Raw genomic sequence first — 15,085 nt, 5'->3', positions numbered from 1 at the left:
AACCATATATTTTTTTTTAATTTGTTGTTTCTATATTTATCTTGATTTTATTTATGTTTTCTCATGTTAATATAATATTTTATTTCTATCTAAAATAAAATATTGGATTAACATTGAAATCATTCATTCTATTAGTGAAACATTGTTATAATTTAATATCTTTTGAGTACATTTAGTTATTATATACTTAGAAAGTTTTAAACAAAAAAAAATATTGTTCTAATTTTTTACAAAATAAAAAAATGACTAAATATCCTGATCCTATTAATCCAACTTGACCTAATCCATTTATGATCAGATTGATTTGGGTTGGGTGTGTATGAAAATTGCTTAAACTCAATCTAGTCTAACTCGTAAAATTTTGATCGAATTATGTAATGAATTTAACTAAATGCGACCTGGACACACCTTACTATTTGGCCCTACATTGTTGCCACCCTTCACCCCACCTATGAATTATTTACTAGCTTGTGTATTATATAAGATAAATATTTATTTTTATATAATCAAAATTTATAACAAATAATATCTTTAAAATATAAATAAATTTTAAATTTACAATAAAAGGTTTAAATTGCGATATAAGGTTGTTTTGACTATTATTAATTTTTTTAAGAAAAATTAATTTAATTTAAGATAGAGATAAAATAAGGTATATTGAAAGTTAATAAGTTAAAAATCAAATACATAAATAAAGATATAAAAATGGTAGTTTGAGATGATCAAGAAAAAATATTCAACTAATTGTAAGAGTAATATGTGAAATGCAATTTCAAATGAACGAAGAAAGATGAAGAGTGTTTAATTGAGAGAAAGGGATATGACTTCTAACGAGAGAATATGTCTTTAAAAGGATAAAATACAATAATAACCATCAATTGAAAAAATCAACAATTGAAATTGTAATTAGTTTTAGAGTTTGTTACGTATTTGATTTTGTCACAATTTTCATTCGTTGGTTTTTTAATTAACAATCACGGATACACTTTTTTAGCTAATGTGAAGAACTTCATTTCAGGGGAGCCAAATTCTTGAAAAGGTGAAAATGCTACTGTATAATTTTTAAATGTTATATTATTATTATTATTATTATTATTTACTTAGTTTTGATAGTTTCTATATATACATTTTTAAAATAATGAAGCATTATTATCTGTATTTTTTCTGTGACGATTTCAGATTTATAAAATATTATGTTAGTATTTATGATTTATGTAATATTGTATTAGCATTTTATAAATATTTACTTTGTGCTGATATTAAACATTTGTGTTTTTAGTATTATTTAATTGGAACATGAACAATTCTAGGTGTCAATTTTTTTTTTTTATATTTACATCGTTTGATAATTTTTGTAAAATATGAAATAAATTAATACAACCGCCAAATTGAAATTTCATATAAAATAGAACAATCTATCAAATTCCATACAGATGACAAATTTATTACTACTTTATCATAACATATTATATATTATTTAAAATATAAATAAGAGTCCACTACTAGCTAACTTACCAATACTTTATGTGAATTTTGAAATGTATCATTAAAAATATATGAAGTGATTTAATTAAAAGTTAGATTGGTAATTTTTTTAATATTTTTTAAATATTAAATATAAAAAATTGACAACTAGTATTAATTGATCCTGTCACTATTTTGTTTTATTTTATGAGTGTTTTTTATATGCATGTGAAAGAAGATAAGAAAGTTAAAAAATAAATCAGCCATCCAAGATAACAAGAAAAGAGGGATGAACGAGGAATTATAAACAAGACATTGACACTAACAAATGCAAGATATGAACATTTTCCTGTTTTTTTATATGGTAGAGTTAGAGATTAGTAAAACACACGCGCGCGTGTATATATATATATATATGCGCAATCAACGTCGTCTTCTCCAAAATCTGCAGCTGCTTTTGTTTTGGATTATGTGCAAAAACATGATCATCACTTTCTAACAATGTCCATTGCATCCAAGAGTAAAGTATTCTGTGTTTGGATTTATCCTCGGCCAAGAGGCAAGTATAACAGTCTTATTACTGTGTTACGAGACATTTTAAAAAATTAATTACACTTTTATTCTTTTTAATTTTTTCAATTTCACCATTTGATCTCCCAAATTTCTTTTGTGAATTTGATTGTCTATTATTTTAGTTAGACATTATGGATCATGTGTTAACTAACATTCAAATATTCAATAAAAGATGTGATATAACACTTTATTGTACTGTCACATAGCATGGATGAACGAAGATTACTTTTTTATTACGTCAATACTTTCATTGAATATAAGATATTAACTTCGTAGATGAATTAAAATTACTAATAAAATAGTGAAACAATCAAATTAAAAATAAATAAATAAAGAGACAATTTATCAAATTTAAATAAATAAAGAAGTCAAAAGTGAAATTAAGAAAAAAAAATACTAAGGGAGATAAAAGCATAAGATGATATATTATATGCACACTTTAAGAGAGAGGATCTAACTCAACTCCAAAAGTTAATTCAAGGAGTGAAGATTATTCCTCATCTATATATTCTAATTTGACTTTATTTTTAATTAATGTGAAATTTTAGTATTTTTCAATAGTGTAGATTTGAGTTATTTTTTAGGATGATTATTCTTAACTTGATAATAAAATTGAAAAATTGACATAACACCTGTAACAATAATCAATTTACTTAAAATAATCAATGCTGACTTAAAGATAGAGTAGATTCTCTTAATTTTATAATAAATAAGAAAAAGTCAATATGGCCTCCATAACAAGTAGTAAAACATATTTTCAAAATTAACATTTTTTAATTAACTGCAACTCCTTCACGTGCTTTTGTCTTTGGGTTATATTCAGAAACATGATCATGACTTTCTAACAATATCCATTGCGTCGAAGAGTGAAGTGTTTTATATGCTTCGAATTTCTCCTCAGGTTGGTACAACAGTCTGATTATCGAGCCACAAGAATTTTAAAAAAATTTAACAGCTATTTTTTTTTAATTTCAAAATTTGGTCATCTTATTATAATAACATGTTTATTTCCGTTTTTATCAATGATAAGTTTCAAGGAAAATGTTGATTAAGTATAAATTATCGCGTTCATCAGTGACAAATTACAAAATAAAGCGTCAATTAATTCTTGCCTTGTTTTTGTGACTTATAATTTTTTGAATAAAATATATTTTAATGAAACTGCATGTTAAAAAGAGAGAGATTACATGTTTTAAAATTTAAAATATACAACACAAAAAAATAATCTGAAAGCATTAAAAAGAGTTAACAAAAGCAAAAATCATGAATATTATTTGGTGATTTGAACATTCACACGCTTTCTTTATAAAATACTCCAACCTGGCAAAGCTGTTCGTAACATGCATTGATATCTGCTTATCTCTTTCAATTTAATATTCTATTTCATAAAACCAAACTATTTTCTTTTGAAATTTTCGGCACATGCACTTGTTGCAGATATTTTTAAATTTAGAAAATAATTTGAAGAAGAAGAAAAAAAAAGAGAGTTGCGGGACAGTTCCCAATCCCATGGCAAACAATCTCTTTCCCTGAAAAGAAGGGTAAGGTTGAAGAGTCACAGACATGTCTTTGCCTCAGAAAAAGCTACACATGCCTTTGGCTTTGACAGATTTAAGATTACTCAGGGTTACTTTTGTCCATTCACACCCCTTAACCTCAACCTCAAGATATACGCTAACTTTAACTACGGCTTCCACTGAGAGAAAAATGAAAAAATGAAAAAATGAAAATGAAAATGAAATAGGTAAAGAGCATAGTGTGTTGGTGTGGTCACTCTGGAGACAGGAAAACCAACTCAGCTTATTTGGTTTTTGTTTATGTTCTGAAAATACCTCTCCATCTTCTTCTCGTTCCAATTATTTCCCACAAACCAAAAGAAAGAAAGAAAGAAAAAAAGTAAAACTAAAAGAAACAGTTATGAATTTATGATCTTATTCTGATCCTAAATTTTTGTTCGGTTTCTTCTTTCTGACAATGTTGGAACTTCAGCATTCTCGGTTCTGCAACTGACACTTTCAGCATAGGCAACACCTTCTAACGTTTTGTTGTTTACTTGGTTGCTTCCCACCAACATGGCTTCAAAGTCCAGGTATGTCAAGCTCGGTGCTTTGTTTTGTTGGTGTCTCTATTTGCTGTAAGATCTGATGTGGGTTTCTTCAACTTCTTCGGTGCTCCGTTTCACATTTCCTTTTTTGTTCTGGGTGGTTTTCTATTTGATGGTTTTTTTGATCTGCTGCTTGAGCACATTTTTAATTGAATTTCTTGAGCTATGTGGAATGCCCTTTGCTTCATCTGTTTAAATTTCGGTGCTTTTTTTGTTTGCTATAAGGTGTGTGCGTGAAATTTAAAGATGGGCTTCACTTCATTTCTATTTTTGGTTATTTTTAAGTCTCGATCTTCTTCTGTTCTTGTTAGATTATGTTATTTCATTAGGGATTGCATCTCTATCTGTGTTTCTGGCCCTAATTCTCACTTTTTGTTAGCAGTGACTAACTTACTATCTCCTTTTTCTTTCTCTTGGTGATTTTTTTTCATGTTTGATGTGTTTGGCTCGACAATGCTTTTAGTTGCTGAGTTTGGAATAAAGAGTTGGTTTCCGCGGGCTTAGATCCATCTGTCTGATTGGATACAAATATGGCATTTTGTTACTTTTTAGTGTCTTGTCTTTTCTTTTCATTAAATGCATTATTGATATGAAATTGACATTGTGAATCTGATAGATCCAGTTTATCTGAAACTCCCAACAAAGCAACCCCGGCTACTCCCAACAAGACACGGCCATCAACTCCCAACAAAACATCACCTGCAACTCCAAGAGTTAGTAGACTCAGCAAAGGAGTGTCTAAGCCGGAATCAGAATCACCATCACCTCTGCAAAATTTGCGCCTGTCTGCAGAAAAATCGTCACCACTAGCTTTGAATTCAAAGCCTGCCACTGAGCGGAAATCACCAAGACCCACTTCCACCGCAGCTGATGTAAGTTATAGTAAATGTACTTTGTGTTGGATCACCAAGTGGCCATGTTTGGACAGTTGGACTGTTTTCTTTTCCAATTCTGTTTTTGGATGAAGCATTTGAATTTGCCAAATGTATCGAGTCTATTAACAAGTGTTAGTTATTTGACATTTTTTTCCTTGGAATTTGAAATTTTAGATAATCCATAGCCTCTTATTCATTATTACAAGATGTCCACATTGTGCTGTGTAATAATTGATACAGAAAAAAAAAGAAGAAAAATCTGGTTAGTCATGCTTTTCTTTGGTTATCTGTACTCTGAGACATGTTTATTATGTTCCTTGAATTTTCAGAAACAACTTCCAAGAGTTGCAAAGGGTTCAGAATTGCAGGCCCAGTTGAATCTTGCTCAAGAAGATCTAAAGAAAGCAAAGGAACAGCTGATTCAGGCTGAGAAAGAGAAAGAGAAAGCAATTGATGAGCTGAAAGAAGCACAGAGAGTTGCTGAGGAAGCAAATGAGAAACTCAGGGAGGCAATGGTGGCTCAAAAGCGGGCTGAGGAGAGTTCTGAGATTGAGAAGTTCCGAGCCGTTGAGTTGGAACAGGCTGGAATTGAGGCTGTACATAAGAAGGAAGAAGAATGGCAGAAAGAGCTTGAAAGTGTGAGAAACCAACATGCTTTGGATGTGTCTGCTCTTCTCTCCACTACTCAGGAGCTTCAGCAGATTAAGCAAGAACTTGCCATGACTTGTGATGCAAAAAACCAGGCACTGAGTCATGCTGATGACGCAACTAAAATTGCCGAGCTTCATGTGGAGAAAGCAGAGATTCTCTCAGCTGAACTGATACGTTTGAAGGCTGTACTGGATTCAAAGCTGGAAACTGAGGCTAATGAAAACAAGGTTGTACTGGAGCTGCAAGCAGAGATAGAAGCTCTTAAGGAAGAACTTGAAAAGGCACAGTGTTATGATGCAAAGTTGGCAGAGAAAGAGAATTATATTGAACAGCTTAATGTGGAGCTTGAAGCTGCTAGGATGGCTGAATCTTATGCACACAGTCTGCTAGAGGAGTGGACGAAAAAGGTTGAGGAACTAGAAGTGAGGGTTGAAGAAGCAAATAAGTTGGAGAGATCTGCATCAATGTCGTTGGAATCCCTAATGAAACAGTTAGAAGGAAACAAGGATTTGTTGCATGAAGCAGAATCTGAAATTTCTAGTCTTAAAGAGAAGGTGGGATTATTGGAAATGACAATTGGGAGACAGAGAGGAGATCTTGAGGATTCAGAGCGTTGTCTTGATGTGGCTAAGGAAGAGAGTCTTGAATTGTCAAAGAAGGTTGAATCTCTTGAATCTGAACTTGAGACAGTCAAGGAAGAGAAGGCTCAGGCTTTGAACTACGAAAAACTTTCAGCTTCAAGTGTGCAGACCCTACTAGAAGAGAAAGACAAACTTATTAATGAATTGGAGATCTCGAAAGATGAAGAAGAAAAGACTAAAAAGGCAATGGAAAGCTTAGCTTCTGCTTTACATGAAGTATCTGCAGAAGCTAGAGATGCCAAAGAAAAGCTATTAGCCAACCATGTTGAACGTGAAAACTATGAGACCCAGATTGAAGATTTAAAGTTGGTCTTAAAGGCCTCTAATGAAAAATGCGAGTCCATGCTTAATGATGCACGGCATGAGATTGACGTTCTTACATGTAGTGTTGAAAATTCTAAGAGCAACATCGAAAACTACAAGGCAGAATGGGAGCAGAGAGAACATCATCTTGTCAACTGCTTAAAGCTAACTGAAGAAGAGAACTCGTCCCTGGGAAATGAAATAAATAGGCTGATTCGTTTACTCAAGGAAACCGAGGAAGAAGCTAATGCCAAGAGGGAGGAAGAAGGCCAACTGAAGGAAAATCTGAAGGAAGTTGAGGCTGAGGTGATCCACCTGCAGGAAGAACTTAAAGAAGCAAAGGCCGAGAGCATGAAGTTGAAGGAGAGTCTATTGGATAAAGAAAATGAGTTTCAGAACATTTTTGAAGAAAACGAGGAACTCCGATTGAGGGAATCCACATCTATTAAGAAGGTGGAGGAGTTATCTAAGATGCTTGATGAAGTTACAAGCAGAAACCAGACTGAGGAAAATGGGGATCTTACTGACAGTGAAAAAGACTACGACATGCTTCCTAAAGTAGTTGAGTTCTCTGAAGAGAATGGACATGGAGGAGAAGACTTATCCAAGAAGGTAGAGCTTTCAGCCAATGAAGAGGGACTCAAACAAAGCTTACAGGAAGAAAGTATTCCCTTGGATGACAAGTATGAAAAAACTGAATCTCCCAAACCTGAGAATGTGAATGAAAAAGTGAATGAAGAAGTGAGCAAAGAAAAAGATGACTCAGTAGAAGCCGAATTTAAAATGTGGGAGAGCTGCAAGATAGAGAAAAAGGAGTTCTTACCAGAGAGAGAACCAGAGCCTGAATCCTTTGAAGAGGAAGTTGACTCAAAAATAGAGGGTGCTGAGGGCTTTGATCAGGTAAATGGAACCTCTATAAAAGAGAAAGTTGATGATAGTGGGAACTCACCATCAAAGCAACAAGTGAAGAAGAAGAAGAAGGCTTTGCTTGGCAAGTTCGGAAGCCTGCTTAAGAAAAAGGGTGGTAGCAACCACAAATAGAACAATGGCAGGTATATTGAACATTAAATTGCTTGGCATGTATTTGCTTTATGATTTTTTGCTTCTTGAATAGCTTTTAAAGAATGACGAGGCATGTAATATTGTTTAGGAGTCTTACTCTAGTTACTTATTTTGGGTTGCAGTTCTCCATGTTGGCAGTAGTAAATTGTATGTGGTGGAATTATATTGTTTTTTTGCCCTCCTTTATTCTGCTTTTCCACCTTGTCCTTCTATATAGATCTGACTAAAGAAGTGGCAAGTTGGATTCTATTTCTATCTCATCTTGATTCCAATGAAAGGCTAGATAGAAGTTCTGATGTTTGCTACCCCTTTGACATATAATGACCACTGGGTGTTTTCTCTCAAGATATACGTAGTGCTAAAATCACAATGAGTTTCTATGTTTATTTGTTAAAAAAAAATGTTTTGCATGTAGTAGTTTGACATTCAGTTTGAAAGAAACAGATTACTATTACATCGTGTAATTATAAATTAAATTAAATTAACTCTTTACGGTCATCCGTTCCTGCTATATATTATTAGGTGGATTGACTCTTAATTATCTCAATTGATGCGAAAAAGTAAATCCTATTTGTTAGTTAAAAGACGGTTGAGATTGTGATGTCAAGGCTTACACGACGTGTATTGGCATGATTACGAGTTTACAACCATAGTGATTGAGCTTATTATTGGTTTCAGTTCCATCAAATTTTTAATTAATTTACTCTTATTATGAAAGTGTGAAATAATACTGTATCCTTGATCAAGAGCAGTTCACTTTTTTCCACACGCATTCATGCGATTAAACATATTGTAGCTGTTGGATGAAATGTTTGAGAAACAACACAGCTTCAAACTGTACTTGCATTGCATCTTTGGCTTCCTTGACTATGTAACACTCCAAAATTCCATCCTCGATCTGCAAGAAAATGGAGACAAAGCATCGAGATTTTATTTGGGTTTGGTCCGTTGGAATACTCTTTGCTCTTGGCCTTAGACACTTGGAGAGAGAGGTTTTAAATGATTCATACTTGATATTGAAGATCACAAATAATTTAAGATGTTTACTTGAAAACCCAACATTGATACTACATATAAATCAGTGCAATGTGTCTCATCTTTTTTAAAATATTTATTTTCACTCCACCAAACAATTTTAATTATTTCCGTAAACTTTCTTTCTCTATTTTCTCACCAACCAATCATGTTTGGGTTATCTATTTTGTGTAAGTGAAAGAGATAAGAGTGTGATACTTATATTTTGAGATTTTATATTATATTAAAATAATGTTTTTTCTTTAATAACTATATTCATTTAAAAATAATTTCAGTTTTTTTAATTATTTAATCATTATACAATTTCTTTAATCAATATTACATGTGACGAGATATTTAAAAGTTATTAATAAATAATTTCATATCAATTAAATTAACTTGTTATTTTTTCTAAAACGAAACAAAAATTTAGAAATAAGTAATTTTATTTATTACTTTTTAAATGAAATTGTAAAAATATTTAAATTAAAAAATAGAAATTTGAAGCAGACACCTTAGCAGGGAAGACACGGTAGTAGAAAAGCTAAGCGGTGAATAGCCATAGACTGAAGACTGAGAAGAAGAAAAGTGAGGATTGCAACGATGTGGCTCGAGATTATCTTCGGTTTGGTCATTTACAAATTGTTCCGACGCTTCTTCTACGACGACGACGTTTTGGACATTGAAGGATCCGATTCTTCTGCTCTTTTCTTCGTCGCAGATAGGTCTCTCTCTCTTTCTTTCCCCTATTTTTCCTTTCCAATTAGGGCACATATCGATTTCAATTTTTTTCAGGCTTAAGAAACTCTACGGAGCAAATGTGTATGTGGGTCTTCGGATTCCCGATGCCGATACTGCTTCTCGACAGAGCATTGATATGGTTCTTCTCACCAAACAGTATTCTCTCTTTTCTTCCTTTCAAATTTTTTTCTCATTTTACTAATGTAAGGCTTGCTTCCTTGATAGATTGTAATTAATTGAAGTATGATTTCGTTTTTTTTTTTTTTGAATTCCAATTTATTACTCTGCAGAGAGCTATGGGTGATATCTGTGAAAAACTTCTCTGGAATTTTGACAATTGGTGGCGATGGTAGTTGGGTCTGTGAAAAGCCAGACAAACATAAAGCAGAGCGTCACCCTGATCCTGTAAGCTGTTTTTATTTATGCAGAATGCTGTTTTTATGAGATGGTTTAGAAAGTACTTTTGAATGTTTATTAAATAATAATAATATGAAGCGTGGTTTGAGTTTGTTTTTGTTTGTGATTTGTGATTTGTGATTTGTTATTGAGGCTGCATTAGACGTGGAAGAACATGAGTTGATTGCTTACTTAGTAAGTTTCTCCGTTAATTGTTTTTCTTAAATTTTGTACAGGTGGAAGAAGCAAGGAAGCAAGCTTCAATCGTTGAATCATATCTTGAACAGAGAGGGGTTGCTCTGCCTGAAGGATACATTTCTTGCAAAGTTATACTTCCAAATCCTAAATTATGGTATGATTTCAAACCTCCTTGTAATATCACTCTACTTGCTATTATTAATGTCAATTTCTTCTTCTAATCTTTTAGATGCTACTCTCTTTTGATCTGTGGTTTGTGATGTTCATGATTTCAGGTTGAGAAGTTATTATTACCTTTATAAAGCATTTTTTTTTGTCATTTTAAACTTGTTTGGTAATGTATGTTCAAATCAAATAATAAATAATTAATCTCTTTATTTGTATTTGCAGTACCATTCCTGCTGGCAGTTTTCCATCTGAAGTTATTACCCATGATCAATGGATGCAACTGAAGCCAGAACCAAAGAGGATGCTGTCTAGTTGGGTGAAGAGTGCCTTTCGTAGTGGGAAGAAGGATATGCAAGAATCTGTTAATCAGAATCTTGATTTTGTCCTTGGCTCAGCTCCAATATGGGATAGGTTAGTTACCGTTTGTACTTAATGAGTCACTGTTTTTTTTTTTTCCTAGTAAAATTTCTGACAATTTGATGCTGTTAATGGTGCCTTGACAAAACTTTGGCTTAGGGAAGTAAGCATGTTAATCCATTTCTTAGCTATGGGATTTTGACTTGTTAAAAGTCTGGTTTGTCTTTGCTTGATATGTGTCACAATTCACAAGCAATCTTGAAGCCCTATTAAGAGAAGGCTCAATGATGTTTTTTATTTATGTTTGTGATGCCACAGAATAACAAATGATCATGCAAAAGCTAGCTTGAAGCCATAAAGCATAGGCCCAGTCTAACCTTGAGCTGTTATTTTTTTTTAAATGGATTTATAGACACTGTTATGAAATGACTAAATGTGTGGTTCCATCTATTTCAATACATTCTTTTTGGATGATTTAAACACTAATGATTTTGGTGCAGCCACGAAATTCTTCGGAATCAGAATAATTCTGTCCGTATATATATATATATATATACTGTTCGTACTTCTTCATCGAAGAGGTTATGTTTAGGGGTGACCTCGTGGGTCTGATTATCTTGTTCAGTAAGCAAATTTAAGTTTCTTGGGTCTGAGGTTGGGGATGAAGATGACGAGCTAGAACGAAAAGAAATACGGGAAAATGAACGTAAAAAATGAGACATTATAAATTTTCATCCTCTAGTATCTTTGCCTTCATGTGATTCCTTAGAAATATTTCCATAAAATTATATGTTACTAAATTTCCTGGATCTAGAAAAATAAAAAAAATTTAACTTTTATATATATATATATATATATATATATATATATATATATATATATTGATCAAAAAGGGGCTTAGAAATCAGATGTACCTTCATATAAGTATGTTTTTGGAGATTTGTTGGTATCTTTTAATATTACCAAATCATAGGTTTTCACTAACAAAAGAGATTGTTTGGTTTGTAGGGTGGAGCTTAAAGGCAACAAGTATGTATTGGGGGAGTTCCTGGAATTTAAGGGCAAACAAGAAGATGTTGAGGCTTTAAGACCTATTAGAAGATCAAAAGTTGGTCGTATGATAATCCAAAAGACAAGCATGTTTGGACTAGGTAATCTTTTGGGAATAAATCATGATTTTACTTTTCAATTGTATTAATCTGCTTAACAGTAATTATGATATCCTCTATCCCCAAAACATAGTAATATATCCTCCTTTAAGTTAAAAGTAGATGAATCAAGATCAAGAAGAATGAGGGCACAAAATCATTGTAGGAAGGGAGAGAGAATGTTAACATCCCACCATTGGCTCTTATACACTAGGGGTACCCTTGATTTGCTAAAAAAAATAAAGGAGCAGACAGTACGAAACTAATGGTTTTATGTTTGATTTTAAAATGGACGTGGTATAAAATAAAACAAAACAAAACAAACTAACAAAGGATGAAACACTAAACAAAAGTTTAAAAATATGTTACTCTATAAACCAAGGGACAAATTTGTTTTATGAACAACACCATCCAAAAGTTAGGGGGAAAAAACTCTCTTCCTCTCTGTGATAATCATATTTCTCAAGCTCCCTTCTCTCCCTAAATGTGCATCAAATGCATCTTAGTTGACATTTGGAAATCAGGAAAATATGTGGTTCATCTAATTATGATATTGAATTAACTACCTGTTACATGAATGATCTTCAACTGATAATTACCTGTCTCTGATGGAGGGAAAAACATTCAAGAAAGGAAGCTTTCTATACTTGTATTGATTTGGTCTGTAGTTTGCAGTTTATTTGATTAACTTGGGATGATTTGCAGCTCCTTCTAGGCTTCAAGTTCTATACAGCTTGCGTGACTATAGAACTGAAGGGGCATCAGGACCAGAGTGGAAAGAAGTAACTGTCAGATCAAGTACTGAGATAGCCTTTCAGCCTGAAAATGCTTCAAAAGTTCGAAAGTTTAAGCTCTCTTCAGTGAGCTCTATGCTTCTTAGCGCTTGAAGTTGCCCAAACTAAGGAAAGGTATTTTAGTGCTAATGTTTGCCGATGTCATCCATCGCTCGTCCATTTATATTCCTCTTCAAGCATGTATATTCTTCGTTAAGCTACATGAAATGGATGTATACATTACTAGCCTTAGAAAATATCAATACAGTCAAATGTCTTTTTCGCGAGATTGTATTATGTATATTTTAATATAATTAAAAGTTTTATTTACGTGTGAGGTTTAACTTTAGATCTCCCATTGTTATTTTCTCCCCCTACTGTGAATTGCAAAGAAATATTGCATGTCCCAAGGTATTGAAATGCCCACTCTAACCCTATTCAATATTCAATGACAAGATTCACCCTCAACGATCAATATACTCCATAGCAATGAGAAATTTAGCTTCCCAATGTCTGTTTAATTTAGAATTTGCTATAATTGATTTTGAATCCATAAATGAGATTGAAATGCGTTTTTAAATTTACAGTAGCCATAAATTTTATATTAGAACATGTCATAATGTGTAAAATTGATTGAGTGCTAACCAAATTACTAGTACGCAATCAAGCAGCAAAAATGCTTGCTCGAAGAGTGATACCTCTTGTATAATTGTGATGTAAGAATAATTTTTTTTTGGTAAATGTAAAATATATGATACATAAATAGATTTCAAAAACAGTAATTTTTTCCATGAAAGTTGAAAGTACGGAACACAAACAAGTAAAAAAAAAAAAAGTGTAGATGGTGGAATTATCCGTTGCAAAAGGAAGAGTTCAGCTGTTTGCACACCATTCCCGTTGGGTCTGTGTCTCAAGTTCTTTTTCTAAGTTAGCGTGTAAGCTTCTTTTTCTTGCTTCAACTTTACACATCAAATACGTGCGTTTTCATCTCAACAATGCACATCCAAACATTCCATAAAAATATTTGGATAGAGTATAAATTTAATTTTCATGTATCCTCAAAGATTTTTTTTATATTTTTAATTAATTAGAAATTATTATAATTATAACTTTTAAAGAAGTTATTATAAAAGTCAATAACATATACGAAAATCTATGATTAAGTAACAGTATTGCATTTTGTTTGAGTTTCTTTATTTTTTAGAATAAAGAACTTTTTTCATGGAGAAAAATATTAACAATATACTTTTTCAAATACATTTTTTATTGCTATCAGAATTTTTTTAGAAATTGCAAAATTATGTGTCCTATAGTTCTATTTCATATTTAACAAGTAACATTTATGATTTTATACTATTAGTTGAAATTTTTAATAAGTTTCAAGTAATAGTAAAAAATGTGTTCCTAATCTTTTTTTCACAAAATATGTATGAATGTCTCTCTTTGTGTATATAGAAAAATCAAAGATATCATAATCAACACAGGTTGAGGCTAGTGAAAGAGGTTAGTCTTTCACAGAATGGGGTAAATCAATATTTGAATCTAAGCTAAAAAATAAAAATGGTGTCTACATCTAGTTTTTATTGTGTCTTTAACGTGATTACTTTGGAAGGATACATGTGAGGAAAAAAATTAGAAAGGTTCCACTTATTTGAGATAAGTCTTGCAAATTTATTTTGTTTAATAAATTTTTCCAGAATACGAATTTGAAAAATTTAAACTCTTGAGTTATGTGATATCAATGTGTTGACAATGCTTGTCAAATTTTAGATAAATTCAACATATGTAGACTGTAGGTATGTAACCTCATAACTAATATTTACTGAAAGGTATAATATACTTTAAAATAAAGTAATTGATGAAGTATAAAATAACTTCTAAATTCGTAACGTTTCGTCTTTACACTAACATCAATACACATAATTTTTCAATTGAATTGGCTTTACAAAACTTTGCGGAAAGTTCTTTAGTTAATCATAGATTTGCCAGTGAAAAAATTCAGCTTTATAACCAATAAAAATAAAACAAAGCAAATATCTCAAATTGGGTAATCTTTTTTTTTTTTTGGTAGAGTGCTAGTTATTTTGGTAGAGTCAAATTGGGTATTTTACGTACCTTTACTTCCGACTTTCTTTTTCATCTGAGAATTTTTTCTTTGGACCGGATTAGTTGTGTAAATTGTGTGTTCTCTTGCATCTATAAAAAAAAAAAGTGTACTGTTGCATTTATTGAAACTTAAGTTAATTAACAAATATGAAAAAAGTCCTTTTGTTTTAGAGATTATGCATGGTTGACCCTGAAAGTTTTATGATTCCATCCATTTAACTTCAAATTAAAGTTACGGTTGCATGACACATATTTATACCCAAATTAAAGGAACAGAAGGTTTTATTGAGAGTATTAATTAATTAAAGTGCGTGGGACCATGTAAAGAGGGGATAAGAAGATTGCCTTTAATTATAATAACGTAAAGTTTTAAATCATATAATAATATCATGTAACTGAAAAAAAAAAATATACTACAGGATTTCATGGATTAGTTAAAATTCAATTTAAAAATTAAGTTATTATTATGTGAAAAATAATGATTGATATTATTTATTTGTGAAAGGTTTCT

The 15,085-nt window shown here is 31.7% G+C and overlaps 2 protein-coding genes across 2 annotated transcripts; both read left to right on the top strand.

The window, feature by feature from the left end:
* Positions 1-3,514: 3,514 nt before the first annotated feature.
* On the top strand, positions 3,515-7,987 carry LOC114367219 (WEB family protein At3g02930, chloroplastic-like). The gene is made up of 3 exons (XM_028324365.1): positions 3,515-4,126; positions 4,758-5,013; positions 5,346-7,987. The coding sequence occupies exons 1-3, from the start codon at positions 4,110-4,112 to the stop codon at positions 7,650-7,652; spliced, it is 2,580 nt and encodes an 859-aa protein (XP_028180166.1). The 5' UTR covers positions 3,515-4,109; the 3' UTR covers positions 7,653-7,987.
* A 1,213-nt stretch (positions 7,988-9,200) lies between these two features.
* LOC114367230 lies at positions 9,201-12,817 on the top strand. The gene is made up of 7 exons (XM_028324376.1): positions 9,201-9,412; positions 9,483-9,584; positions 9,719-9,833; positions 10,061-10,176; positions 10,413-10,601; positions 11,556-11,698; positions 12,401-12,817. Exons 1-7 carry the CDS (start codon positions 9,291-9,293, stop codon positions 12,580-12,582), a joined length of 969 nt encoding a protein of 322 aa, XP_028180177.1. The 5' UTR covers positions 9,201-9,290; the 3' UTR covers positions 12,583-12,817.
* Positions 12,818-15,085: the final 2,268 nt, after the last annotated feature.

The sequence above is a fragment of the Glycine soja genome, chromosome 1, assembly GCF_004193775.1.
Source record: "Glycine soja cultivar W05 chromosome 1, ASM419377v2, whole genome shotgun sequence".
In the NCBI taxonomy this organism is placed as follows: Eukaryota; Viridiplantae; Streptophyta; class Magnoliopsida; order Fabales; family Fabaceae; genus Glycine; species Glycine soja.
This window is presented reverse-complemented; position numbering and strand designations above follow the sequence as displayed.

Bases quoted from the DNA above. Each gene is read 5' to 3' on its own strand.
- LOC114367219 (XM_028324365.1), top strand. The intron at 5,014-5,345 runs GTAAGTTATAGT...TTGAATTTTCAG, and splicing joins CCACTTCCACCGCAGCTGAT to AAACAACTTCCAAGAGTTGC.
- LOC114367230 (XM_028324376.1), top strand. From the start codon at position 9,291: ATGTGGCTCGAGATTATCTTCGGTTTGGTCATTTACAAATTGTTCCGA. The intron at 9,834-10,060 runs GTAAGCTGTTTT...AATTTTGTACAG, and splicing joins CAGAGCGTCACCCTGATCCT to GTGGAAGAAGCAAGGAAGCA. The intron at 11,699-12,400 runs GTAATCTTTTGG...GATGATTTGCAG, and splicing joins GACAAGCATGTTTGGACTAG to CTCCTTCTAGGCTTCAAGTT.